Raw genomic sequence first — 26,113 nt, 5'->3', positions numbered from 1 at the left:
GGGGGTCGGAAAATTTGTGATTAATTAGGGGTCCTTAGATGCAATCTGGTGCTATATTTTGCAACTTGAAGTAACTTTATGTTCAAGAATTTTCGGGCTTAGTCTGTCCGATATTTATGTTTTTAATTGAAGTAGGGACAAACTAAAACGAATGACCGAATGACAATTGACTTTGTACAGGGTTAATTATCATTCGCAAATGACAGCGAATGACAGTGGTGAGTGGAGATACTTTATCAATCCCCTTCTTGAACCATTGGCCAGAAAATTTTGTCCGTTCTGGAGGGAAGTATTGATTTGTACTAAGTGATTTATCAAAGGCTTAAACCAAATATAAAAACTTTCAACCCTCATGTTTGATATAGTGCTGTCATTTCTTTCGCGTGCAATTTGTACCGTAACATTTATTTCATTAACAACTTCAAAATGAACCACTGGACTGTAACGTATACACAGGGTCTTAGCTTTACGCTAAATGAGTATACCCTTCAATATTAATTAAATAAATAAACTCAATTAACGCAAAAATTGGTAAGTTTGTCTAGGTGTTGTTTTTATTTGTTCGACTTCAATATGAATTATCATTTCCACAGCTCTGATATAGCTTACTAAAGACACCATTCTTTATTCAGATTTTTTCCAGCAGAAGAAAACTGTGGGGCAGGGTAGGGTAGGGTAGGGCAGGGCAGGGTAGGGTAGGGTATGGTAGGGTAGGGTAGGTCAGGGTAGGGTATGGTAGGGTAGGGTAGGGAAGAAGCCGAGTTGAGGTTGAGGGACAGTTACTGAGTCTTACTCGTTAACAGAAATCGCATCGTGCCTGTTATATCAATCTACCAGCACTGGGCTAGGAAATTATGTGTAAATAACAGGAACCCCCTGACCATGATATTTAATAATTATGCAAACCATAAATTTCGTGTGAAACTGTTGTTCAATCTGGTATTAGTTTTAGGGGATTTGATCGATTTCAACAATTCTGGATTTAACATCAACGACTTCCATTATTGCTTTCAATCGATAAAATTAATTGCTTCATATCGCTGATATTAGTTATCGATGTGTTTTTTTTTTTTTTTTGCTTTCTATTTCTTCATTTCAAATAATTTTCTGATATTTCAAACTGGACAAAAGGAGAGAAAACACTTGATTACATCGCTGTTATTAAATAGAAGACAATTTTTTTGTTACCTGGCTACGTTAAACGATATCGCAAGGTTAGAAGAAACGATTCAATTCGAAATGTTGGCCTAATTGAATGATAAATCACTTATGAAATTGATGTGACTGGATCAAGCCCGTCATCGAACTTCAACAGACGAGTCGTTAGAATGGATAATGTGTCGACTAATTCCATATTCTTAATTGCCGCCCTCAGTTTGCCATATTTTAAATTGCCGCCCTCAATTTCTAAATTGTGTATGGTGAGCTTTCCTCATCAACGTACCTTTTTAACAATTTGTTTCGAATATGACTTACTAACATATGTTATAGTTGCCCATATATGCTGCTATATATTGCCTAAACTGTGACCTCATTACAACCTGTACAGAGATATATTTTTATGTTTAAAGGTAAAGTCACGCAATATAGAGGAGCCTGGACACGAAAAGCAGTATAGTTGAGTATTTCTCTCTAGGGAAAGGAAGCCAAGATACTGCTCATATGTTTGAATCCCATGTGATGATATATTGGGTGAAAACCGGCTTATATCATGCCTTCTGAGTCTTTTCAATCAATGTTCATGAGGAAAAAACAAGTCATGCGTACATGCCGCACCCATTCCTGTTCCCGAGACCACACAGTCGAATATAACCCATCCGCAGGACCACTTTCTCAAATACTGAGGGGGTAGGGAGAGTATAAAGGTAAACCCATTCAAACATTGCAGTTCAGCTATAATGACGAAAGAAATTGTTTTAAAGCCTTATTTTTTCCCTATTTTCAAACCAGCAACATCAAAGCTACGGATGATGGTCCACTCTTCAACACCGGCAAACAGTATTTTTGGAATCGCTCAAAAAAATCCGATAAAAAAGGGGAACATAGATGATGTTGAGTTGACACGCTTCCAAACGCCTTCATCTCTTTAATTAAACAGAGGTTTCCTGAGGCTGCCTTCATAATTAGTTATTGTTCTACCACTACAAAGTGACGACCATTTGATTGTTTATGAATAAAAACATGAAAACGACTAAATGCAACTTCATGTGGAAATACAGAACATTACTTATTGTACATTTTTATTGTACAGAAGAGTATACAAATATTATACACATGCGCAGCCCGTATATACACAGCTACACAAAATCACACTCGATGAAAGATCGGCGCAGCAAATTACTTTCGCTAGCAAGACAGACGCCTAGTTAAGGACTGCAGAAAGGATTAGGTTTCTAAATTTTTTAATAATTACACGACAATCGGATGCTTCCTTTTATGTTTGTTGTTGTCTTGAATGCACCTCTATTGACTTTCTTAGTAATTTGAATAGTTTGATAAATGAAAAAGAAAGGATATATATATATATATATATATATATATATAAATATATATATATAAATATATTTCTTACTTCTTTTCTCGAGTCGGTTTACTAAAATACGGCATGAACTGTCGATAGTTATAATAAACAGCCTAATTTGACAAAACTGCTAATTTGACGTATACTACTACTAATTTAACATGTACTACTACTAGTTTGACATGCACTACTACTAATTTGTCATGTACAACTACTAATTTGTCATGTAGGCCTACTACTACTAATTTGACATGTACTATGACTAATTTGACATGTACTACTACTAATTTGACATGTACTACTACAACTAATTTGAAGTACTACTACTAAATTAATGTGCACTACATTATCTACATGTTCACGTACTACTACGACTAGTACTACTGATGTGAATACGACTAGATGTAAAACGGGAGATACACTTCTAAATTATAAAGATGGCGCTATGCACAATCTGTGTGCTGAAGTATGCAAAGAACGAATACTGTTAATTTACCCAGACAGAGCCGTCTGCTGTTACCCAATGCGAAAATGTGAAAAACGTTCCTGCGTAACTAAGATGTCTATCTTGGGGTAAAGGTCGCAAAGTACATTTTTAGAAAGGTAACATTGTGCCCTGTATGTTCTTATGTCATGTAGGTTATCTTCTAAGGCATTTCATGTCTTATAAAACGAGAAAAATAAAGGCATGAGGCTAGATCCCATGGAACTGTCATTTGTCAAAACGCAAATAGGCTAGCCTTACTGAGGCCTAGGCTGAGCTATTAACTTTTAAAGCCTAGCTCAGACCTAGAAGTTAGTTTTAGTGTAAGTTAGGCTCTAGCCGTGTGAAACGAATATACGGAATACTGTGCCTGCATATGTACGTGTTTTGTCAATGTCATGAAATGAAATGGTCTATGACCAAAAGGATCAATAAATTTAGGCATTATTGTAAGAGTTGCCACTCAATTCATCCATACTTTATGATCCCGAGTAACATTTGACCCCTTCCCACAACAATAGGCTTCTTGTACTCAATGTGGTACTTCTACACACCAAATATGAGGTCTGCCCAAGCTTCCCTTGTTGAGATATCGTGTTTACACATTTTTAATTTGACCCTGGTGACCCCAATGACCTTTGACCTCCACCAAGATAAAAGGCTTATTGTACTCAATGTGGTACTTCTACACATGAAATGGACCTTCCCTTCCCTTCTTAAGATATCATGTTTACAAGCTGAGCGTCACAAACGTGCACATACATACGCCATCATGAATGCAAAGGTTACGATTATCATCAAAACCAAAAATATTCAAAATATCAGGTATTATGGAGCAAACTTATGAATTGATTAAAGTGTGGTATATAAATCAATATTTTTTGCAGTGTGTCATGACTACAAACTTGTAGAGGTCATCAGAGGTCAAATTGTGAAAACCTTGCAAACATGATATCTCAGTATTGGAAGCTTGGGCAGATATCAGGCTTGGTATGAAGGTGTTTGGAAATTTAAGGAGCTTATTGCTTTTGGTGGAGGTAAAAGGTCATTGAAAAAAATTGAAGTCAACATATGCCAAACATTTACTTCATTCACTTCTTACCTGTCTCTCTACACTAACACATCATCCTAAATATAATATCTGTCATATGATTTGGTTTTGATATTGATTATAGGATGGGCTGATCTAGTTTCATTTGTAATATCTATCATTCGTTTGGCCTAAGTTGATCATACTTTTGAATTAGTATATAAAGAAGAAAAGACAATATTGTTTTTGATTTCAGAAAGAAAAAAAACACCATCCACTATAGGTAAGACCTTCTTAGGTGAGGCTGGATTGGTGGAAAAGAAGGGTCTTCTCAATTCTGATGATAGTCCTCATGAAGTATGGGAGAAGGTGTTACAGGCCTAAAAGCCCAAAACTAAGAGATGGTGGAGGCTTTGAATACCTGAAAGCTAATGCTCCCAACAAAGTGCTGGATGCTATTCCATATCCAGCGAGGGGATCTGGTGAACACCAAATGAAGTCAATCTGTGGAAAGGCACCTATCTATCTAAGACCAATCCAACGTGACCTGAGCCTTGAAAAAGTGGATGTGAGTAAACAGTATTGATGTCAGGAGAATTGGGACAGATTATATAAAATGTTTGTGTTAAATGTAATCATCATAGTGGAATATATTGATACAGCTGTTCTGATTATCGTGTAACACTACTTTGCAGTACTGTAGTACTTAAGTCTAGACTGAGACCAGAATCAAGACTCGGTATGTCTTTGACCCAGTATTGTCTAACACTGGGGATCACTGGAGTATGAATTAAGTTTAAGTCCAGACAAGTCTGCCCATGGTTGGATCATAAGGATAGATATAATGGTTTCATTAACATTATTATCAGTGCTTAAACATATGAAATTATCAAATGTGAGTTATAGGCATGTTCTCTTTAGTAGAGCTCTATATATAGTGGTTGAGCAGCAATTGTAGGTATGGCACTACATTCTTCAATAGACATTTGACTCACCACCTCCGATCATCAAATTCATAATTACCACCTTTCTTCTTCCTCTTCCTAGATTGAACATAAGAAATTAAAATGACAAGAGAGCAAGTTCTGTACTCAGTATCATACATATAACATCCATAGGGTGACATAGGAAACAAGCCGCAGTCTTATTAGTGTAATTGAGAATAAAATGTTGAAGGGAATTTCCGACAGTGGCTTAATGGTCAAATTTTAGAAGTAGAGTTAGAAAGCAGGCAATGACAAGGCAAAATCATTACTGATGCAGAGAAAAAATGAAGTGTAAATGTAAAGGGCTATTATGAGTGTCAGGAGACATATAGGAGAATGTTTTGGAGGAGTATATTGCTAAGAGTCTTGAATGGCATTGATGTACTGAAGAAGAGAACTGATGTTTAAAATATGAGGAAAGTGTAAGTAAGGACACTGTGACTGAAATTGTTGTCCCAAATGTATAAAAGAACAACATTAGTGTCCCTAAATGTTCTGAAGATGCCTACTGATTCAAACTGATGTAAGGCCATATAAAGTTGAGTCATAAATAAGAGTCATAAATATGTAAAACATTTGATGTATTGCCACTTTGCATATGTAAACTTGATCACTTAGCATCTGAACAATAGGATTAATGACTGAATTGATAGCCATCAATATTTTCGGATGCTTCTTTAAACACTTGAGTGATTTTTAGTGATATACCAGCATCACAATGCTGCATGATGCTATGTTCAGGACAGTCCCGTCCAAGTAACAGTACACACTGGACTGTACATATACCATGATGTTATTATCGTGTGACACCCAAACAGGATGAATTCAATTTTGTGTTCATTTCACTTAACAGACACCAATGGCAGATGTGAATCATCTTTTCCCGCGAACAGAGTTGGGGAATCATGCAAAAGTGACAGGTAATTTTTCTCCAAATTTGTATAGCAAAATAATATATTTGAAAGAGGAAAGAAATGTTTGGAAAAAAGAAAGAAGAAAAGGAAAATGTCTTTTAAAAAGTTAAAATGATGAATATTAATACATGTTTTGAGGATGACCATTTAGGGTAATTAATTCCAGTCTATTGGCATATTTCTCTGAATATTTTGACTGACTGATGAATTGTTTGAACTCTACAGATGGTCTCTGACATAGTCAGGACTTTACCCATATTATTTACTAACAAACAAACTAAATGTGGAAGGTTTAAAAGTAGTTTTAGGTGTTGTCATAACAACAAATTCTATTCTTCACCTTCTAGTCTTTCTGTGTGGGCAACAACAGCTTTGTTGTCAATGCCATCCTTTGTAATTACTACCTCATCAGCCAAATCTTTGTGAGTTTTGTGCTATTTAATTGAGATATATAATTTCATATAAAACTTCATCGTTTATTTTGCTTTTCATTGATTGTCCTTAATTTTCCAATTTCAATTTTTTTCTTGTATGTTTGTACAAAATTAATACATAAATAACATGACAGTGTATGGTTAACATATGAAGGGCACTAAAAAACCAGCAGGCTGTTATCTCAGCTAGTGACCAAGTAACCAAATATGACCAAACAGTTATAACAACAAGTTCTATTCTTATCTCTTCTAGTTCCTTTTCATCAGCATCTATGTCTGTGTCGACAACAGCAGCTTCGTTTCTATGTCATCCTTTGCTATGACTACCTCAACAGCCAAATCTTTGTGAGTTTTGTGCTCCTTAATTGAAATACATAATTTTATACATAGCTTTCATCTTTTATCTTTCTGCTTTCAGTTGTTAGTATGCTTACAGTTAGTTCATCATGACATTTTCCATTAACACGGTCCTGGGTGCCACATATTTTCCCCCACTGGTGCAACAGTCTCATTGGAACAACCATTTTTTAACAGAGTTATATAATCTACCTTGGAATAAAGATACCCTAAATATGTCTAGGTCTTGAAATCAATATATTTCTTTATTAGTATTCTTTCTTTGACTGTAAAGCTTCAAAACATGTACATTGATCTGGTTGCAAAATCTCAAGGAAAGAAGCTTTTACTTCTTTCATGTTTGACATGTGGATGCACTATGATTAGAAGAATATTCAGATTCTGTAGAGGTCAAAAATCATTTCAGGTCAGCAGAGTTAAGGCCTTAAAATCATATACACAAGATATCTCAAGAAGGGTAGCTTCAACTTTTGACACATGGATGCACAATATTTAGGAGATATGTATTGTTCATCATGAAGGTCATTTGAGGTCAAAGTCTGCAAATAGTGTTAACATTTATTTCAAGAATGGTAACTGTGATGGACCTCATGTATGTCCCACATTGACTAGAAAAAACATGTTTTTTTGTTGGCAGTCAAAAAGTTCACTTGAGGTCAACAGAGGTCAACATTGCATAAACCTTGCCATGATTTGTGAATTAGTTTCCTCATTAATTCACATTTGCATGTATGTTCATGGACAAATTGTACATAATGTAGTAATTGTAATACAGAAATAGAAAAGAAATAAACAGAATATTAAACAAAGAATGAAACCATCTTAGTTTAAGTTGTTTAAATAATGTTTGTCGATATCTGTGGGCTTATTAAGGGGGCTGGGATGTTTGATATCTATCATATGACTAATTTAAATATCTTTAAATTGACAGTGTTGTAAACCAGATGCCAGGGCCATCCACATCTTCATCAGTGATTTCTGTGAATTCTGCTGACAAGTAAGTATTATTAAATAAGTAGATGCAATAACTCTTGAAGGTTCCTAGTCCAGATATGAGTAAATAAAACTGACATTGCCCAGGATTGAAAGTGTTAGATGTTTGACTACTAATTAATGGAGACACCTACTGAAACCTTAATGCACTGGTCTACATCAACGGTGCATGTCTAAAAGATGTTTGACTTCTAATGAATGGAGACACCTAATGAATCCTTAATGCACTGGTCTACATCAATGGTGCATGTCTAAATGTTTGACTACATGTTGTGCTTTCATCTCATCTATAAATCCAAGTAAGAGCGGTGCATGATAGAGTCATGAGGTGACTGACACTTATGTGATTCTTAATCATAGTGCAGGGTGTGGCAAACTAAAACTTTGAATGGATAATCATGTCCATTAAGAACACCTTCAAAAGATATGGTGGGAGTTTATAGGTAGGAAAATGTAAGGGAGGTGGGGGGGGGGGCCGGGGGGAAGGGTGAAATCTCAAATTTACGAGATAGTCATTTTGATACAAAACATATCACATTTTCCAGATCTCCTTCCAGAGTATTTACTCTCACACAGAAATAATTCACAAAATGTCCCAGCTGAAGCGATGCAAAAATTCTATGCCAGCCACCCCTCCCCCCCCCACCAGGAGGAGAGGATTTTGCAATTTCTATTGTGAATACTAATAACATGTTCTACAGCTCTATGTTAAGGTAAAAAGTCCAAACTAGGTTGGTTGTTTCATGATGATCAGTGACAAATGGACTAACATATGGTGATATGGCTAAGGAAAGAGAAATGTAGGCCATTTCACAAATCTAGCAAGACCCCAATGTTACTAACTTATTTTAAAGAATATTTTCAGATGGAATTTTGGAAACCCAGTTAACTGTTGGGAAAGCAAAATACCTTTGTCTATAAGTGAATAGTTACAAAATGTTCACGTTTGTCTTGGTTCATTTAATTATAGATATATGTGAGATTATATTGATATCATGGAGCCTGACGATGATTCATATGGGTGTGATGAGGACCTTAAAGCCGTCATTGAAGAGAGTCTGAGGGACCTGGACGATACAAGGTAAATTTTTTAGTTCAGTAATTAAAGAAAAATGACATCTGTTTATATTGCAAGATTACAGACCATTTGGATGAAAGTCATACTTGATATACCAAATCCGATTATAGCTGGTGAAAGATCAAGTCACATAATATGATACAATGGGGTTTGCACATTTTAATCAAGTCACATAATGTAATACACTGGGGTCTGCACACACTTTAATCAAGTCACATAATGTAATACACTGAGGTCTGCACACATTTCAATCAAGTCACATAATGTTGTACACTGGGGCTGCACACATTTAAATCAAGTCACATAATTTAATACAATGGGGTCTCTACACATTTTAACCAAGTCACATAATGTAATAAAATGGGGGCTGCACACATTTTAATCAAGTCACATAATATGATACAATGGGGGCTGCACACATTTTAATCAAGTCACATAATGTTATACACTGGGGCTGCACACATTTTAATCAAGTCACATAATGTGATACAATGGGGTCTGCACACATTTTAATCAAGTCACATATGTAATACAATGGGGTCTGCACACTTTTCAATCAAGTCACATAATATGATACAATGGGGTCTGCACACTTTTCAATCAAGTCACATAATGAAATACACTGGGGTCTGCACACTTTCCAATCAAGTCACATAATGTGATACAATGGGGTCTGCACACATTTTAATCAAGTCACATAATGTAATACACTGGGGTCTGCACACATTTTAATCAAGTCACATAATGTGATACAATGGGGTCTGCACACATTTTAATCAAGTCACATATGTAATACAATGGGGTCTGCACACTTTTCAATCAAGTCACATAATGTGATTATACACTGGGGTCTGCACACATTTTAATAAAGTCACATAATGTGATACACTGGGGTCTGCACACATTTTAATCAAGTCACATAATGTAATACACTGGGGTCTGCACACATTTTAGGCTAACTCAACCCACTAGTTGAATAGCATTCTTTGGGAGTATTGTTTATTAAAGTCTTCCTTGTGTGCAACTACTATATTAATTATTAGCAATAACAAATGATGAGCTGAACATGGAAGGATTTACACTATTCAAAAACATCCCATCTCATGCTCCTGTCTCAAATTCCCCATATGGCACTGTAATCTACACTAAGAATAATATCACAACACTGACTGAACATACACTGAATACAAATAATATTGAAATCTCCCTGACAACCAAAGACACATGTGCTGGAACTATTCAAATTGCACTTATTTACAGGTCTAATAAGGTTCCCATGCAGCTATTCCATGATGCATTGAGTAACTTCTTAAGTCACATAGATCATTCACAACCAACATTGATTGCTGGTGATTTCAATGTTGATGTACTCCAAAACACACCAGACAGTAAAAGCCTGATTGCTTTATTCACAAGAACATTCAATTACAAAGAAATCATACTTACTCCTACAACAGACTATAACTCATGCTTAGATCACATCTACACAAACATTCCTACAAGTAAAATATTTGGTAGTGGAGTCCTTGAGAGCTATTACAGTGATCACAAGGCAACTTGGATTTCTTTGCAGAACTTCCATGAAAGCACAACAAGTTTAACCAAAAAATGTGTACCATATGTCCTATGTGCTTACCATACAACTACAAACTCCAACAACTTCATTTAATTGTAAACAATTACTGTCAATACACTTACTTACACAACATATACTGTACTAACTCACTCTATACTAGCAATTTATTGTAATAATCCACTCCTCCTTGTCAGTCACTTTGATCAACCAATTGGTGTATCAGCTACTCTACACTACACTGTAATGATCACTTGTTTGCCTAGATCAAGAAAGGCTACTATAAATAGGCTACCAATTCTTATATCATTCAGCCTATCAAGTTCAGATACTAATTGTCATATCAAATAGGCTATCAAAAAATGACTAAAACAAGTCTTGATTTACACGACAAACTCAAAAGGATTTAAGTGCGCAAGTTTCCTCACATACAGTTAACTCAATGGGGAAGTCCCATTGACCTAATGTGTAAAATTAAAAATATCGCCCAACAACAAAACAACGTAGCAACTCCACTGGTATCATTTTAAGAAATTGACTGGCCTATTTCTTTTCCATCAACATGTATATTGACATAAAATCCATGCATGCTACCTGAAACAATGTTTTCATAACAATTCTTATCATTTCTAATGAACATGATACATCCCTCTCCTAGTTTGTTTCAAGTTTTTGGCCATTTGATCATTGATCGTAATTAGACCTTGACTTATGCTTATGCTTGGATAAAAATTGCAGGTGGGCTCGCTCTATGAAAATTGTAAGAAGTATATGAATGATGTATGTAGTATAGTTGAAGTGCAAGCAGTCTAACAACCATTCAGAATTGTGCATTGTACAATGCATACAAATTTCCATTTAAAACAAAAACGCTGAAGAAATTATGGGATCAGATATCGGCTGATATTGTGAACAAATATCAGCTATCAGATCTGCAAAGAAATAACCCTAAAAATAGCAATACCAGAAAGTAACTAGACCAGGTAACTAATTTCGGGGTACCCCGACACCCAACGAGTAAACTCTGTGAACCTGTGCAAAAACTAGAAAGTATCATACTGTTTTCTGCTTTTCAAAATTGAACAAAATCTAACCCCTACCTATACCACACAACAAATTCTACAACAAATTCTTCATTACACTACCAATGTTACAATTATCGATTATTACTGCAGCCATTTCTGGTTGATCATGCCCCCACAAAAAATGGGCATAATGCTATAAACAAGAGAACTTTCTAAGCACTGTCTGTTCCAGTTACAGGTAAGTACCTTATTATAACAGCAGTTTCACAAGTGTACCTATATTTTTCCCACAATGTTCAACATGACAAGTACTTTTTTTCACAACCCAATCTCCGATGGAGGACATACACTGTAACCTTAGTAAACACTTTGATTTCGATAATACAAACTTCAAGCTCAAACTTAGTATGCATGTTAATCATTGTACAGGGGAAGAGAATTTAGCATTCATGGCCTTGTTGGTGTGTGATTGTTTATCTGCCCATTCAGTTTGTTATCTCCATACAGTGGCATTGCCAAACATTTCAACTTAGGAGCACAGCACCTAATTGAAGGCACAATGTTTATCCGTTAATGCTGAGATAGAGAGGGATATAAAAGGGATGGGTGGTGTCCCCCTGCCCTGCACAGCTGGGATTTCTCAGACAGGGGCAACATCCTTTGTTCAAGAATTGCTTTTTTGGAGGGTTAGTCTGTCCGATTTACATTCTACATTTAGACCGATAAAAACATTACATCTACAAAAGATTTGAATTAACCCTTCACTTAGAGAATTTTTTGATATATTATGGGTCCTTAAAAGCAATCTGGTGCTGTATTAAACAACTTGATTTTTCTCAAATTTTTTGGGGAGAATTTTTAACACTCCAAAACACACTATTTATGGGAAACATAGCCCCCCCCCAAGTCACCCCCTGGCAATGCCACAGTCCCCATAACAACTGAATGATGGCATTTGGAGTTGTCAGCCAAACATAATGAATGCATTATCTTCAAATATAGTATGGTGATACGAAATCGTAAGTCAACATTTAATTTAATTCCAAAAAATACCTTAAATGTAACTACTAGGTCATCATTGCAATCAAAATTAATACAGAAGTTGAATCTACAAGGAACTTGCTTCATGTAGTTAAACACTGCATGCCAAATATTGAGGTAATATGATTAAACCACAGTCAAATGGCCCTGCCCCTAAATTTACTCCAATTCACCCCTGGGCCTATACACAATTGTGCCAAACAAAACTACAGTTGAACTGATTCGTTTAATTACAATTTGTATTATTATTATAAATTATCTAGTACTTACACATCTTGGTTTCTATTCCATACAGATGGACACCTTAGAGAACATCATTCAGTCTGGGCAGTCCTCTGGTCCATATCCAAAAGGAACTAAAGTTCTCATTGTAGAAACCAAACTACAGGGTGATATCCTAAATTTAGGTATCGCAGATGTAACAGCTGCAACCAAAGCAGTATGTTACAATAAAGACATCCAACCCAAACTGATGACCAACAAAACGTTCCTGATAAGGAACTTTCAAAAAGGCAGGTCTTGCCTGATATTTAACAATAAAACAAAAGTGACCAATGCCCCTGCAATAAACAATATCAGTGAAAACATACTGGATATTGCTAGACACTTGGTGAATCCACCACAACCACAGCTTGTGTCATTAAAAGATGTAAAGCTCCCAAAGCCAGGAACTCCACAGAAGATGATGACTGTATCCGGAGAAATTTTTCAGGTATATAAAAGTTTATAATTTGATACAACATATTTAGATGAAACTGTCAGAATACTCCAGGTAATTTTCATAACTCTGTGGATCCTTCTAAATAATCTAAAAGTACCATAACACATAAGCTACAGTACCAAAAAGTATTTAGACTGAAATATTTGAATGCATATAGAATAAATGCTTTAAGCCAGATACAGTTTGTTTTTCTGACATTTGGGAAAGAATAAAGAATCTAACATATGTAACATTTGGTGTCCAACGTTAAGTAGGGGTAAAACTAATAAATAGCATATTCACCTTCAATGAAGTAAGAGTTAATTTGAACCTATAGTGTGCCACATAGGCGTACGGGGCGGGGGGGGGCAGACTGCCCCCCCCAATTTCCAGAGGACAAGAAATTCGGGCATAAGTCCTGAAAAATTCGGGCAGCCTTAGAGGAGAAAATAATATATATATAAATATGTAGTAGCTTGCCCGAATCTTTTCATATTTTTGCCTGAAAATTCCGTGGAGAGCGTTCTGTGTTATTTGTTTTGTGACATTAATATTAATATAAGCCTAATGATTTTCTATATTTAGCATCATGATGCCCGAATATTTCTGTGTAACACCACCGTAAGCGCAGCTCATCTGGGCTACCACACTTTTTGCACTTTATCGCCCAAAATTATTAACAGGGATCGCCGCTCACAATCGTGGTGACATGCGTGCATGGAGATTAGCAATCTCTGAAGTGAAAAAACGCAGTAAACATTTATTCTAACTAGTCAACTGTATACCTGGACATCCCCGACATGAGTATATATAAGAAACATTTTCTTTTTCATGGATGGTGGGGGGGGGGGTGAGTGCCTACAAGCCTAAAAGTACAGGTTTATCATATTCTTTGTTATTTTTGAGAAAAAAAATTGTGAGACAAATTGCAGTCTCACCCGACACAGCGACATTTTCCCGCCTACAATGTATGTTTTCGTGAGGTAGCTGAGTACTGTGTTAAAATAATAAATACGGTAACTAAATAGAAGCTTAAAAAATATACTGCCCTTTTTATCCCCTTCAAAGTGATTTTACCATTTTTGATTCTTCTAATTTACCAAATTTTTGGGGAAGTGTAAATTTCTAAACGTGAGATTATAAAATAAAGAATGTTTAGATGCAACTTGCAAGGCCTCAGAAGTGCCATTTCCGGCAATCTGAGAGGCATTATTTGCCAAAAAATTTCTTGTATGCTACGCGCCAACCGATGGTGGCGCTCCGCTTAGATAGTGTCACAGGATCTTTCGGGCACAAAATTTTCTGCCCCCCCCCAAACAAACCAAAATGGTCCCGTACGCCTATGCATGCTCGCATTGTATAAAAGAATTGGTAGCAGTATGCTGGAGACAATGGGTTGTAAGACTATTGCTTGCGAGTGGGTCACAGATATGGTCATTTGCGAAGAAAGTTGGAATGAATTTCAAAACTAACCAATGAGTCTGTCATGCGTACAAAGATTTACTTCGCTGCTAAATAAACCCGAGCTCATTTAGCAGGAGTGTCAAGCATAAATCAGGGACGTTAAAATTCGGTTAAAATGTTCAAGTTATGGTAGTTCACAAACGAAGATGTTACCTACCTTATATGGAATTGATACCAAGTTTTTGTATTGAATGAGTGCAGTTGTTAAATTTTATGTCACCGCCAATCCCACCCCACCCCCGGAAAGAAGTGTATGTGCATTGTGTCACGTATGTTTTGACAAATAAGGCTTTGTTCTGTGCAGTGAATTTTTTTTCCTATAATCCCAGAAATATAAATATTAATATATTTAGAGGAATATCTTGAAAAGGGTGTAAGAATATTAACGTCGGGTTGGATATTTCTGGAAACCCTACACGTGAAGAGACTAGGAGAGAATTGGTTGAGGAGGATGGCACGGGGGGGGGGGGGGGGGGCGGGTCTTGGTGGAATATTTAGGGACATTGCAGTTATTGTGTGTTGTTCTCCATCTCAATTAAAGACCTGTAGTTTATTTGTAAATGAACACCCAGTTACTTAGTATTTCGCTGTTTTGGATGCAGCCAGGGGTGGGACCTAGATTCCCCATCTCTTAGATTTTGTCTGTAACCCCACCAAAACACATATCCAGTACCACTAAACCCACTCCGACCTATGTTGCTCCATTTACCCGAGAGAATCTTGCTATGAAATTGACTGACTTGCTACACAAGTGCAAAGATATTGGGCATTTTTTTATCCATTTACAGAAACTCTAGTATCATCATCAATATAATGATAAACAAAATGGAGAAACTTTCAGCACCTGTATTCAAAATAGTAAACACTTACTTATTGCCTCCACTCCACCCTCCACTTTAATATTCTGGCTTTGCTTTCTGATTATGGGCAGGTTTGAGATGTAGTACATTTCTCCTTCCGTGTTATTGTCAAAAAATGAAATGAGAATAAGAATTAATAAAATTGTAAAAGAAATGTTTCCTTCCTCGACAGCATGACTTCATTTCCGTCACTTCCTCAGTATCTACCTAAATGACAAATGTAGGCTGAATTTTAGACACAATAATGTCGTAGTCCACCAGAACAAGGTTAATTTGAGATGTTCCTTTAAAGGCTAACTTGATGATGTTATCAGCTCTTCTAGTACTGGCTTTAATGTTAATGTTAACCCATTGCTTTACATAAATTCTAATAACTGACTCAACCAAAGCATGTTCCTTTAACTTGATATTAAAACAACAACACCCTTGCACCCATTGAATGAAAATTAAACACCATCTGTCCAAAAGTTGACAAATTTTTACTACCACTGTAAACATGTCATTAAAGACAGGTAAAACTCTTTTTGTGATTTTGTGTTGGATCTGAGGAACTGAGCTAATTGGTCAAAGTATTAGACTAAATAGTCTTGTCACTCTAAACCGATGAACCTTGGCAAATTAAAGGGTCGTTCCCTCAAAAATTAAAAGTGGCATAAAAATCCAGCCTGGCCTGATAGCACTGTTTTTCAACGGTTCACCACGAATTTACTGAGGGTTGTTCCTAAAGTCATCTTTATTATGAAGTTTTCCTTCATGTCTTTCCATTGTAATATAGATTGTAAATCTATTAAAACTCAAATACTTTTGGCCTTCATGTTGTAAAATATTCCTTTTTTTTTACATTTGATAATAATAATTTGATAATAATTATTTGATAATAATATATTAATAATATAATTTGATAATTGATATAATTTGATTTGATTTGATATTTTGATATAATAATTTGATATAATAATTTGATATAATAATTTTGATATAATAATTTGATATAATATAATTTGATAATTTGATAATAATAATTTGATAATAATATAATAATTTGATAATAATAATTTGATAATAATAATTTGATAATACATTTGATAATAATATTCTGTAACTACTGTAGTTGATACAACAATACTAGACATTTTACTAGAAGATGGGTTATAAAGAAAAATATATATATTTGACATTTCTGACATTACATAAGTTAGGGAAATCATTAAATGTTCTTACGTCTCTGTCTGTGGCTCTGACCCCCTCCCACCAGGAAAGTGTTACTCCCCCACCCCCTCCCATCACCCAAAGCAATCCGTGTTCGCCCTTAAAATTATTGGCTATCGTCAAATCATTCGAGTCTTCAAATGTAACATGCATGATCTACACTTTATGCAGAGTACTTTCGTCTACATGGCTTGTGTATTCCTATCTAGTAATTTTCTTTCATACTTTTTTATGGACAGAACCACCTATGGTGTCCACCATGGAACAGCTCCCCGAGAGACCTCCAGAAGACTTAAATTTGGAAGATACTTGGGAAGGTGACAAAACATCAGACAGAGAAAATAAATTGGAATCCCAAGCCCTCTGTAGCCGATTCAGATCCCTTCTCTAGTCTCATTATGAACATGAAAGCCTCCATGTCATCTCCGAGTAAAGTACTGTCTAACTCGGACCAGATCAGGAAAGTCTTACCAGACGATAACCTCCTGAAGGCAGAAGAAGACAGAAAGGTTTGTTCCAATTCTGGGCGCTGTGCTGAACGCTACATCAAACCAAAGAGACAAGCTGATGGAAGTTTCCTCCAAAGGGATTAGAAATAGGACTAAAGTTGAAGAAGAATCGGAAAGTGATTCTATCCAGCTACCAGATAGTCCTGCCAGTTTCGAACTTTCAGGATCACAAACTTTTTGAGCCACCGATGTTGCAGCTTCTTGAAAGATATATGTATACTATATATATATACATATATGTGGGCTTTTCTACTTTTTTGGTATGACCATGTGTGTAAATATTGAAGCACTAAGGATATGCACCTTTTTTTCCCCTTGAAATAGCAAGAGATAAAATGGAGAATACTGTTATGAAAGCTGTACTTAAAACACTTGAAAAACTGCTTTGCTCAATTTTAAGGAACAGTTTGGCAGAATTTTTTTCTGGTGAGATCTGTCTTTATTTCATGCATAGTCTTGAATACTTCTGCAATACCATAAGATCATCTCTGCCCTGCACCTAAAAATACCGGGTTTTTTTTCTCTCTTGCATGCTTTCAAAAGTGCTCTTCTCAAGGGTATCATGTTGAAAATTTTCTCAGATTTACAGATGAAAATTATGAAAGGTTTTTCGTTAAGGATGATCATGTGATGATGCTAAAAGATAATCTAATGCATAAAGAGTCTGTAAATTCAGAAGAGAGGAATTTATAAGTATCCTATGCCAGGAATCTTTCATTGATTCCTAGCCAAAATGCAAAAGGGAATCTAGACGTGTATGTATGCAGGTAAACGTATGTATATGTGATGTTCCAACTTGTAAACGGGATGACTCACCAAGCATATCTTGCATGAATTTCAGGAAAATTAGGATGTAAATTTACAGCACTGAATTCTTTGGCTGCTCCAGTTATTGAGCGGAGTCAAAGGTCAATTGAGGTCATCGGCGGCCAAAATACAAAAACCTTGTAGTCAAGTTTAGTGAACATCTGTAGCATCGGTAAAATGTCATAATTAGGTGGTAGGTCCCCCTCACTGAGCATTACACTTTGAGCAGTTCTGTTAAGAGGTCAAATGTAAATTGGAGTCATCAGCTGCCACAAGCCTGAAATCCTTGTCAACATAGCTTCAAAATCAAAGCTGCGATTATCCTCATGTTCAGAAATGTACAAGAACTGAATGTTCTATGAAGAGGCCAAAGGTCATTTAGGGTCAAATTCTGACCACCTTGATCAGGCGCGTATCCAGGGGGATCAGGCGGGTATCCAGGGGGGGAGTTAGGGGCGCGCGCCCCCCGGGTAAGAAAAAGAGGAGAGAAAAAAAAGAAGAAAAAGAGGGGAAAGAAGGGGAGGAAGGAAGGGAAAAGAAAAAGAAGAAATAGAGGAAAAGGAGGGAGTATAAAAAACGGCAAGCAACCGGGAAGAGAAAGAAGAACAGTGACATAATTACAGGGCTGATCCCTATTAAACACTTTATAGGGTAGCCAGTGACGGATCGATGATTTCGAAAGGGGCGTGCGCCTCACCCTACCCCTTACACCGACAACTCCATTTTGACGTTTTCATATTTCCTCTGTCACTAATGTATATATATATATATATGAACAATTGTACAATTGTGTTATGAAACCCACTGTGGCTGGTCTCGAACTCGACCGAGTCGTCGGGAACATGATGCCGCATTTGGGTATTAGACCAGGATCTATATGCGAACTGCACTAGACATATGTCCTTCGATGCAACACTGCCATCCAGAGATAAAATGTTATACTCCGACCTGAATGCTAATTGTTACCCTAAACCTAGTACCGTAACTCATACAATGAATCTAAAAATAAATTCCGCATGTGATTGGAGAATTGAGCACATCTCCTTTGAATATCATGTAGTGCATGGGGGGGGGCAGGGGGACGCACCTATCACTTCTTGAGATTGTTCCAATCTGCATGAAAACACCCCACCCCCCTCCCCACAACCCCTACGCCCCACCACTCTTATCGCTTCCCGATGAGTTACAAAACTTAATTAATAACCTTCGCCCGTAGTACCAAAACCTTGACAAAATCCGGCAACACACCACTTCATCGATAACAAGTCTAGTGATCGGGCTGTGTATTAGTGACGTCTAGAGGTCGTGCACTGACCTAAATGGAGTGTGACCACTCCCCGATTTTGCAATTTCCCAAGATCAGGCCCAAGAAATACCAAGAACACTGTACTGTATGGATTTCTAGCAATATCCAGCGATATCTAGGGATGAAAATCCCAAGATCTTACCTAAACTCAGTGAAGGCAGATATCGAGAATCGAAACCTTCAGTGTGTACTGAACTTGAAACTGTGCTTCTTTCGAAATGAAAAGAATGTGGGGAATTGCACAATAAACAGATCAAAGTTATTTATTTCAGTCTCATTTCAATTATTCGAATTTGTTAAGCAAACAGCAGATATCACATCATATCAGTGAGCATGAAAATGGCGTTCCAGGATGAACAGCCTCCAAACCATTGGCGCAGATCCTGGTGGGGACAGCGGGACGCGTCCCCATCAACTTTTTCAGTAATGGGGACATGATATACCGTGTCCCCACCAATTTGTCTTGACCAATAGCTGCATTTCAAGTTCCCCTGTATTGAACTTTGGCGCAGTTAGATCCAGCATCGTGCAAATGACATGCAGCAGTTCTCATTTTATTATATTTTATCCACAGTTGTTACATATAGTAGCACTAACCACTGCGTCTCAGCAACTGTTGAGAAATAATGCTAATTTTGTCTTCAAAATGGAACGGAGGGTGATGTTCAAAATGCTGTACTTGTAAACAGGATAACTCAAAACTTACACCTTTATTGAACTTCATATTTCAAATGGTCTCAAAATTGGCATTATTTTCAGTGATTTATACTACATGACTCTAGGTTTGGCAGTAACTTGTGAAAATGTGTCATAGTGAAAATAAAACAATGTCATGTAACTCATTAATTATTAAAGGGGTGGCAGAGCTGCTTTTCTTGCTCAAATTGATCAAAGAATATGTCCATGTGCTCATACATAGAGCATCTGTATGTCTTTTATTTTGCATAGGAAGACTGTTCCCTCTGGGTATTGAAACATTTTGGAATATAAATTCTACATTTTTGAGTCCTTAAAAGATCTTAATTCTTTTGATTGCCTAGTTGCTAAAGTAATGGTCAAGGCAACGTTTCCTGAATCTGCATAGCTCATATCGCGGAGCGGTTGAAAACTATTAATATACAACAACCACTTAAAACAACAGTATCGGGCAGTATTTTATCTCCCTCCGTTCCAATTTTGAAGAAAAAATTACGATTAAAACATGGAACACTTCTATCGCTTAGCATACAACTTCCGAGGAAACAACACCGTAAAACTGGAGAACATTTATGAATAAGAAAGGTTTGATTTGACTGATTTGAAATCACAGACGACTGGCAAGATGCGTCGAGCGCCCTCTAAAGGCCTATTTTTTGGTCAGTTTGCAACTTCAGAGGAACAATAGAAACCCGAAAAACTCTTAGAACGAACAAAGGATTCTCAAACCTTTGTTCTGCCTAAAAGATAGCAGAATGAAAATAAAATAAAACTGTTAGCAAACTGCTTATCCACTAGAGAGCCTGTGTAATAGAATGTGTAAAAGTAAGTTGTCCTGAAGTTTCGATCCTAGCAGGATCTTCAGAGGCTAAAAAAAAAGATAAGCAGAAAGTTTGGTTTATTGTAAATTTGTGTGCGCGGAGTTAGCCCGATTGATACGGGGAAAGGTGGTTAATTTGCTCAAGGTGGTTTCTGGTGCGGTTATCTATAATTCTTTCTAAAATCTTACCTAAGGCTGGGAGGAGACTAATTGGTCGATAGTTTTTACTTAGTTTCTGTATTAAAATCTTTTTGGCGGATTTCCATGGGGTTGGAAAATAACCCAGTCTAAGGAGTTCGTTAAATAGTGGGAAAATATGAGAGTTAATGAATATCGGAGGGGAGTTTTTTAAGCATTTGGTCATTTATATTGTCAAGACCAGTGGAGGATGCATTTCCTAGTGGCACTGTACCAATTTTTTATATCTATTTTTTTAATAGAAGGATGTTTTCGTTGAGACATCCTAAGGGGTTGGGGTTAAAGCTGGTTCATTACTGATAATTGCACGGTCTATTTCGTGTTTACCGCTGATATCGTATGGGGAGCCATCGAAGATATTGAATATACTTTTAAAGTACGATTCAATTAGCTTTATTTGGTCATGAGTTTTTGTGATGAGGTTACCTACGTTATCTCTATGGCCTTGGTCTGTTTTACCTGTGTTTGGGGGTGTAATGCTTTTTTTTTATTAATTTTCCAAAAGTTTTTATCATTGAATCGCATTTGTATTGGACGCGGTTTTGTTCATCCGCCAATATTTGTCTGTTTATTGCTATTTTAGTTGGTTAATTTGGGTTTTTAGAGTTGGGTCTCGGGAGATGATATAGGTTCTACGTAGGCGACGTCTGAGTTTCATAAGTGTAAGGATATTCTTATTTAGTATTTCTTTGGTATTTCTTTTCCTCATTTTGAAGTTAACATATTAGAAAAGCCTATCATTTATCAGTTACTGTGGCGCAGTTGTTATGATGTATAATTTTGCATATTTATTATTGTTTTGTACAATGAAATTGTCATTAAACTGGAAAAAAATGAGACAACACCAGAGGATGCATTTGGTTTTCTATTTATTTGCCTCCTAATGTTGTGAAGATTAAATTTTAAAAACGAGTATAAATTCTCAACAGTTCTAGTGGCGCAGTTGGTAGTGCTCTGGACTGCAGAGAGACAGACAAACCCAATGTCTCCGGTTCGATTCCCAGACAGAGCATTATGATTTTTTGCTCTTTTACTGATTCCATTCTGGACTCTGAAGTTTAAATATTAGAAACGAGCATTAATTCTTAACAGTTCTAGTGGCGCAGTTGGTAGTGCTCTGGACTGGAGAGAGACAGACAAACCCAATGTCTCCGGTTCGATTCCCAGACAGAGCATTTTGATTTTCTGTTCTTTTCCTTCTTCCATTCTGGACTTGAAGTTTAAATATTAGAAACGAGCATTAATTCTCAACAGTTCTAGTGGCGCAGTTGGTAGTGCTCTGGACTGCAGAGAGACAGACAAACTCCATGTCTCCGGTTCGATTCCCAGACAGAGCATTATGATTTTTTGCTCTTTTACTGATTCCATTCTGGACTCTGAAGTTTAAATATTAGAAACGAGCATTAATTCTTAACAGTTCTAGTGGCGCAGTTGGTAGTGCTCTGGACTGGAGAGAGACAGACAAACCCAATGTCTCCGGTTCGATTCCCAGACAGAGCATTATGATTTTTTGCTCTTTTACTGATTCCATTCTGGACTCTGAAGTTTAAATATTAGAAACGAGCATTAATTCTTAACAGTTCTAGTGGCGCAGTTGGTAGTGCTCTGGACTGGAGAGAGACAGACAAACCCAATGTCTCCGGTTCGATTCCCAGACAGAGCATTATGATTTTTTGCTCTTTTACTGATTCCATACTGGACTCTTAAGTTTAAATATTAGAAACGAGCATTAATTCTCAACAGTTCTAGTGGCGCAGTTGGTAGTGCTCTGGACTGCAGAGAGACAGACAAACCCAATGTCTCCGGTTCAATTACCACACAGAGCATTATGATTTTTTGCTCTTTTACTGATTCCATTCTGGACTCTGAAGTTTAAATATTAGAAACGAGCATTAATTCTCAACAGTTCTAGTGGCGCAGTTGGTAGTGCTCTGGACTGCAGAGAGACAGACAAACTCCATGTCTCCGGTTCGATTCCCAGACAGAGCATCATGTCTGCGGTTCATGTCCAGACAGAGCCTTTTACTTTTCTATTCTTTGGAGGGAGTGGAAGTATAAATATAAGAAACAAAGTTTTTCCAGAGGGAACCGAAATGGTGTAATTGGTTATTCCATCGTTCAGTAAGCGATTGGTTTGGATTGCATCGGTTCAAGTCCCAGGTGAGTATTTGCAAAAGGAGTTCTGACAAGTGGATAAGGTGAATCCCGAAGGCGGGCGGTCCCCCTCCTCCTGGCAGGTGGACAAGGTGAGTACCAAAGGTGAGAGGGGGAAAAGTGAGAGGGGGTGAGGGTGAGGACAAGGTGAGGTCGCCGCCCCCTCCCCCTGACAAGGTAAGGCGCGGACAAGTGGAGTTCGCCGCCACCCCTCCCCCTGACAAGGTTCAACGCGGACAAGGTGAGTTCGCCGCCACCCCTCCCCCCTGACTAGCTAATCGGGGGGCGAGGGAGTAGTGGAGAAAATGTTTTACAAAAAAAAGACTAAGTCCAAACAGCAGGATCTTTAAATATTTGTAAAGCTCTTTAAATCAGAGGCCAGCCTAATGGTCTAGTGGTAGAGACTTTTGCTTTGGCATCTCAAGGTCTCTGGTTCAAACTCAACCTCTGCTTTTCCTTTTACAATACTCCAGTAAAAGAAGAAAAAGAAAAGAAAAGAAAAAGAAAAAAAAAAAAAAAAAAAAAATTATAAAAGAGTGATACTTGGGAATAACTATTTTTTTTTTATTTCAATGACAAATCAGTTCATGGACAGGATGTTTCTTCATCCCTCCCACCACAGTTAATACCCTTCAACTACCTGTCCAGAAACAGGTTATTCCTTATCAAATTATTATGCAAATACTAATCAAAACATGCAATACATATTTCAGTGACATTTTTAGTGATACCTGCATCTACTATTGAGAAGGTTGGGTTACAACAGACAGTTATTTTCTATAATGTTTCTATTATTTATAATATCAGCCTGGAGGGCAGTTATTTAATGATACTAAGCAGTCACATGTACATATGGGATAAGCCCTATGGCCTTTTTATTTCACACCAGGTAGCTATCCAATTCACACCAGTAGACTCTTTTTGAACATTTTTTTTTAAACATTTGGAAGACCATTTTCACATGAGGGGAAAAAAATGGATTTCTCCTAGATAAAAATAAAAACCCCATCTTACTTTAGCCAGACAGTGCTTGGATCCATAGGTTTGCTTGACAACAAGTTCCCAATAAAAATGAGGTGGCCTTCCATGGCTGCTTGAGTTTAAAATACCGTGGCACCTCTGATACCAACAATATCATTTTCTTTAACTTTCATTTATTAACTAAACCTGATTTTAAATTAGTTTTAGATAACTCTTAATTTTTACATTTTTGCCCTCCAGTTTGAAAAAGAAACGATACTACCATATCACAAACAACATAAATGTGGAAAGGTTGCTCCCTTTCATTGCAAACTCAAACCCCCCTCCGACTACCACACCCCCAATTGTGCATTATTGGCACTTTCTTTAAATATAACCTTATCAGTAAACCTGTGCTACTGCAAACTGAAAATTCAATTAAAATATTCTCCCTCTTCACTTTCAACACTTTCATTTCTCCTTCTTGATCCTTCGCCTCACCACCCACCCCCCTGCCCCCACCACTGGTCCTTCCAACTACCATCCCATAACTCCTGCCAATATTAAATTCAGTCACCTTAACATCCCCATAAAGTGTCAGTCGGTCGAGCACCACAATGTTTGTAGACCAAGAAATCATCAACCGAAACCCATTTTTAAAACTTTAAAGCCCCATAAAATAAAGATGCTGTTTTTTTCTTCTTTTCCTCTAAACGAGATAAACACACAAATACCAAATCCAAAATATATAAAATTCCAATTCCCATTTTGAATATTCTTCAATTTTTTTTTGCCAAGCCACGTTAAAAAAGTGAGTGTTATTCTTTTTGGCCTCCCCCATCTTTGTGTTTAAAAAACACAAATAAAATAAAATAAAACTTAAATAAAAGATGATGACAGCACATGCAGGAGAAGAGTGAGAGCCCTCCCAAATACTACCGGCTTATGTATACAAAAGACCTCCGGACTTGGATTAAGGGTGAAGGAGCTACGCCGATTTGAAGTTCCAAATAACTTGGACTAGCCCATTTGACCTGACGTGTGTCATTCCTGTGGTCTTATGATGGATGTTTACGAAATGTGATATATCAATCTGTAGGTGCCTCACCTGAATGCACCCGGAACCACGACATGCAACACATGCAGATATAATCATGTAACTGTATAATGCCAACACATACATACTGCAACAACGAAGACCAAAGAAGAGAGAAATAATAGAAAAATAACATGGTTGGAAAAGGATATCACTCCTATTCGCAGGAACCCACCCAGACCCCCCTGCGCGGCTAATTTTGTCTGTTCCAGTTTCTCGTCTAAGGAGGGTAACTCTATATGGTTCAGAGCTATGTCAAAGAAGAGCGGTTTGCATGGTGACAGCTTGAAAGTCCGGTGGGAATGCGGTGAAGTTGGGCTTGGCGGCCAGGTCCGGCTGGTTGGGTTGTACTGGTCAAGCCGTTCTGCCAGCGGTCGATTGTCCTTCAGACCGAGTTGCGCCATTCCTTTGCTGATGGAAGGTTCATTGGAATCTGAAAAATGAATGCAGAGAGGTTCTCGGATAGCCATGGCCTCTTTTTTTTTTTAAGTATTCTTGGGTGGAGGGTATTTTCTATGGGTCAGGATAATCCGGAGGGTGGGGGGAGTCAATTCAATTAACTGTGAGAAACGTCATTGAATTAGGAACCACCTAAGGCCTTTTCTCATCATTGTCGTAAGTTTGTCACCTTGAGCTACGTGACAGTTCATAAGTAGGGGGGTTATTTAAGTGGAATTTGAGATTCGAATCCCTGAATAGAGAAAGTTTACAAAAACTTGTTAATTTGCAGTCATTTTTTGTTGTTGCTGTCACAAACAGAAATGAATACCCGCTTTCTATTATTTGTAGATGACAGAGACTGTTCAATCGCAGTCTACACGGTCAGATAAACTCTTTATATTTTGACTTTCAATTTCTTTATTCTGACAAATTTCGATAGAGCAAAAATATGGCATTT

General features: G+C 37.1%; 3 protein-coding genes across 30 annotated transcripts in view; 2 read left to right on the top strand and 1 right to left on the bottom strand.

Annotated features, from left to right (window-relative positions):
• LOC139959364 (centrosomal protein 20-like) overlaps positions 1 to 26,113 on the top strand; it is a 57,698-nt gene that overhangs the window by 853 nt on the left and 30,732 nt on the right. The window lies entirely within an intron of this gene.
• LOC139959363 (uncharacterized) lies at positions 3,026 to 20,357 on the top strand. 2 transcript variants are annotated; one of them, XM_071956904.1, is made up of 8 exons: positions 3,026 to 3,124; positions 4,292 to 4,603; positions 5,875 to 5,941; positions 6,623 to 6,714; positions 7,658 to 7,723; positions 8,690 to 8,800; positions 12,732 to 13,148; positions 16,909 to 17,045. In XM_071956904.1, the coding sequence occupies exons 2-5, from the start codon at positions 4,376 to 4,378 to the stop codon at positions 7,718 to 7,720; spliced, it is 450 nt and encodes a 149-aa protein (XP_071813005.1). In that variant the 5' UTR covers positions 3,026 to 3,124; positions 4,292 to 4,375; the 3' UTR covers positions 7,721 to 7,723; positions 8,690 to 8,800; positions 12,732 to 13,148; positions 16,909 to 17,045. The 2 variants fall into 2 exon arrangements, with proteins under 2 accessions (XP_071813005.1, XP_071813004.1); XM_071956903.1 differs by lacking the exons at positions 3,026 to 3,124; positions 4,292 to 4,603; positions 5,875 to 5,941; ... (1 more) ...; positions 7,658 to 7,723; positions 8,690 to 8,800 and adding an exon at positions 11,983 to 12,081 and having other exon boundaries at positions 16,909 to 20,357.
• Positions 16,906 to 26,113, bottom strand: part of LOC139959359 (uncharacterized) — a 35,964-nt gene continuing 26,756 nt past the window's right edge. For 19 of the 27 annotated variants that reach the window (XM_071956880.1, XM_071956889.1, XM_071956885.1 and 16 more), the window contains one exon: positions 16,906 to 25,648. In XM_071956880.1, coding sequence (XP_071812981.1) covers positions 25,272 to 25,648 — 377 coding nt within the window. In that variant the 3' untranslated portion in view covers positions 16,906 to 25,271. The remainder of the gene's footprint in view (positions 25,649 to 26,113) is intronic. The other 8 variants (XR_011789995.1, XR_011789998.1, XR_011789997.1 and 5 more) reach the window with 3 other exon arrangements.

Source organism: Apostichopus japonicus, chromosome 19 (genome assembly GCF_037975245.1).
Source record: "Apostichopus japonicus isolate 1M-3 chromosome 19, ASM3797524v1, whole genome shotgun sequence".
NCBI classification, from domain to species: domain Eukaryota; kingdom Metazoa; phylum Echinodermata; class Holothuroidea; order Aspidochirotida; family Stichopodidae; genus Apostichopus; species Apostichopus japonicus.
The sequence above is the reverse complement of the archived record's forward strand: the minus strand, read 5'-3'. Positions and strand labels throughout refer to the sequence as shown.

What these genes read in the sequence shown, in the direction of transcription:
- LOC139959363 (XM_071956903.1), top strand. Translation starts at nt 11,998, where the DNA reads ATGGGTGGTGTCCCCCTGCCCTGCACAGCTGGGATTTCTCAGACAGGG. An exon ending in AAGAATTGCTTTTTTGGAGG is followed by an intron (nt 12,082 to 12,731) that starts GTTAGTCTGTCC and finishes TATTCCATACAG; the next exon opens with ATGGACACCTTAGAGAACAT. An exon ending in TATCCGGAGAAATTTTTCAG is followed by an intron (nt 13,149 to 16,908) that starts GTATATAAAAGT and finishes TTTTATGGACAG; the next exon opens with AACCACCTATGGTGTCCACC.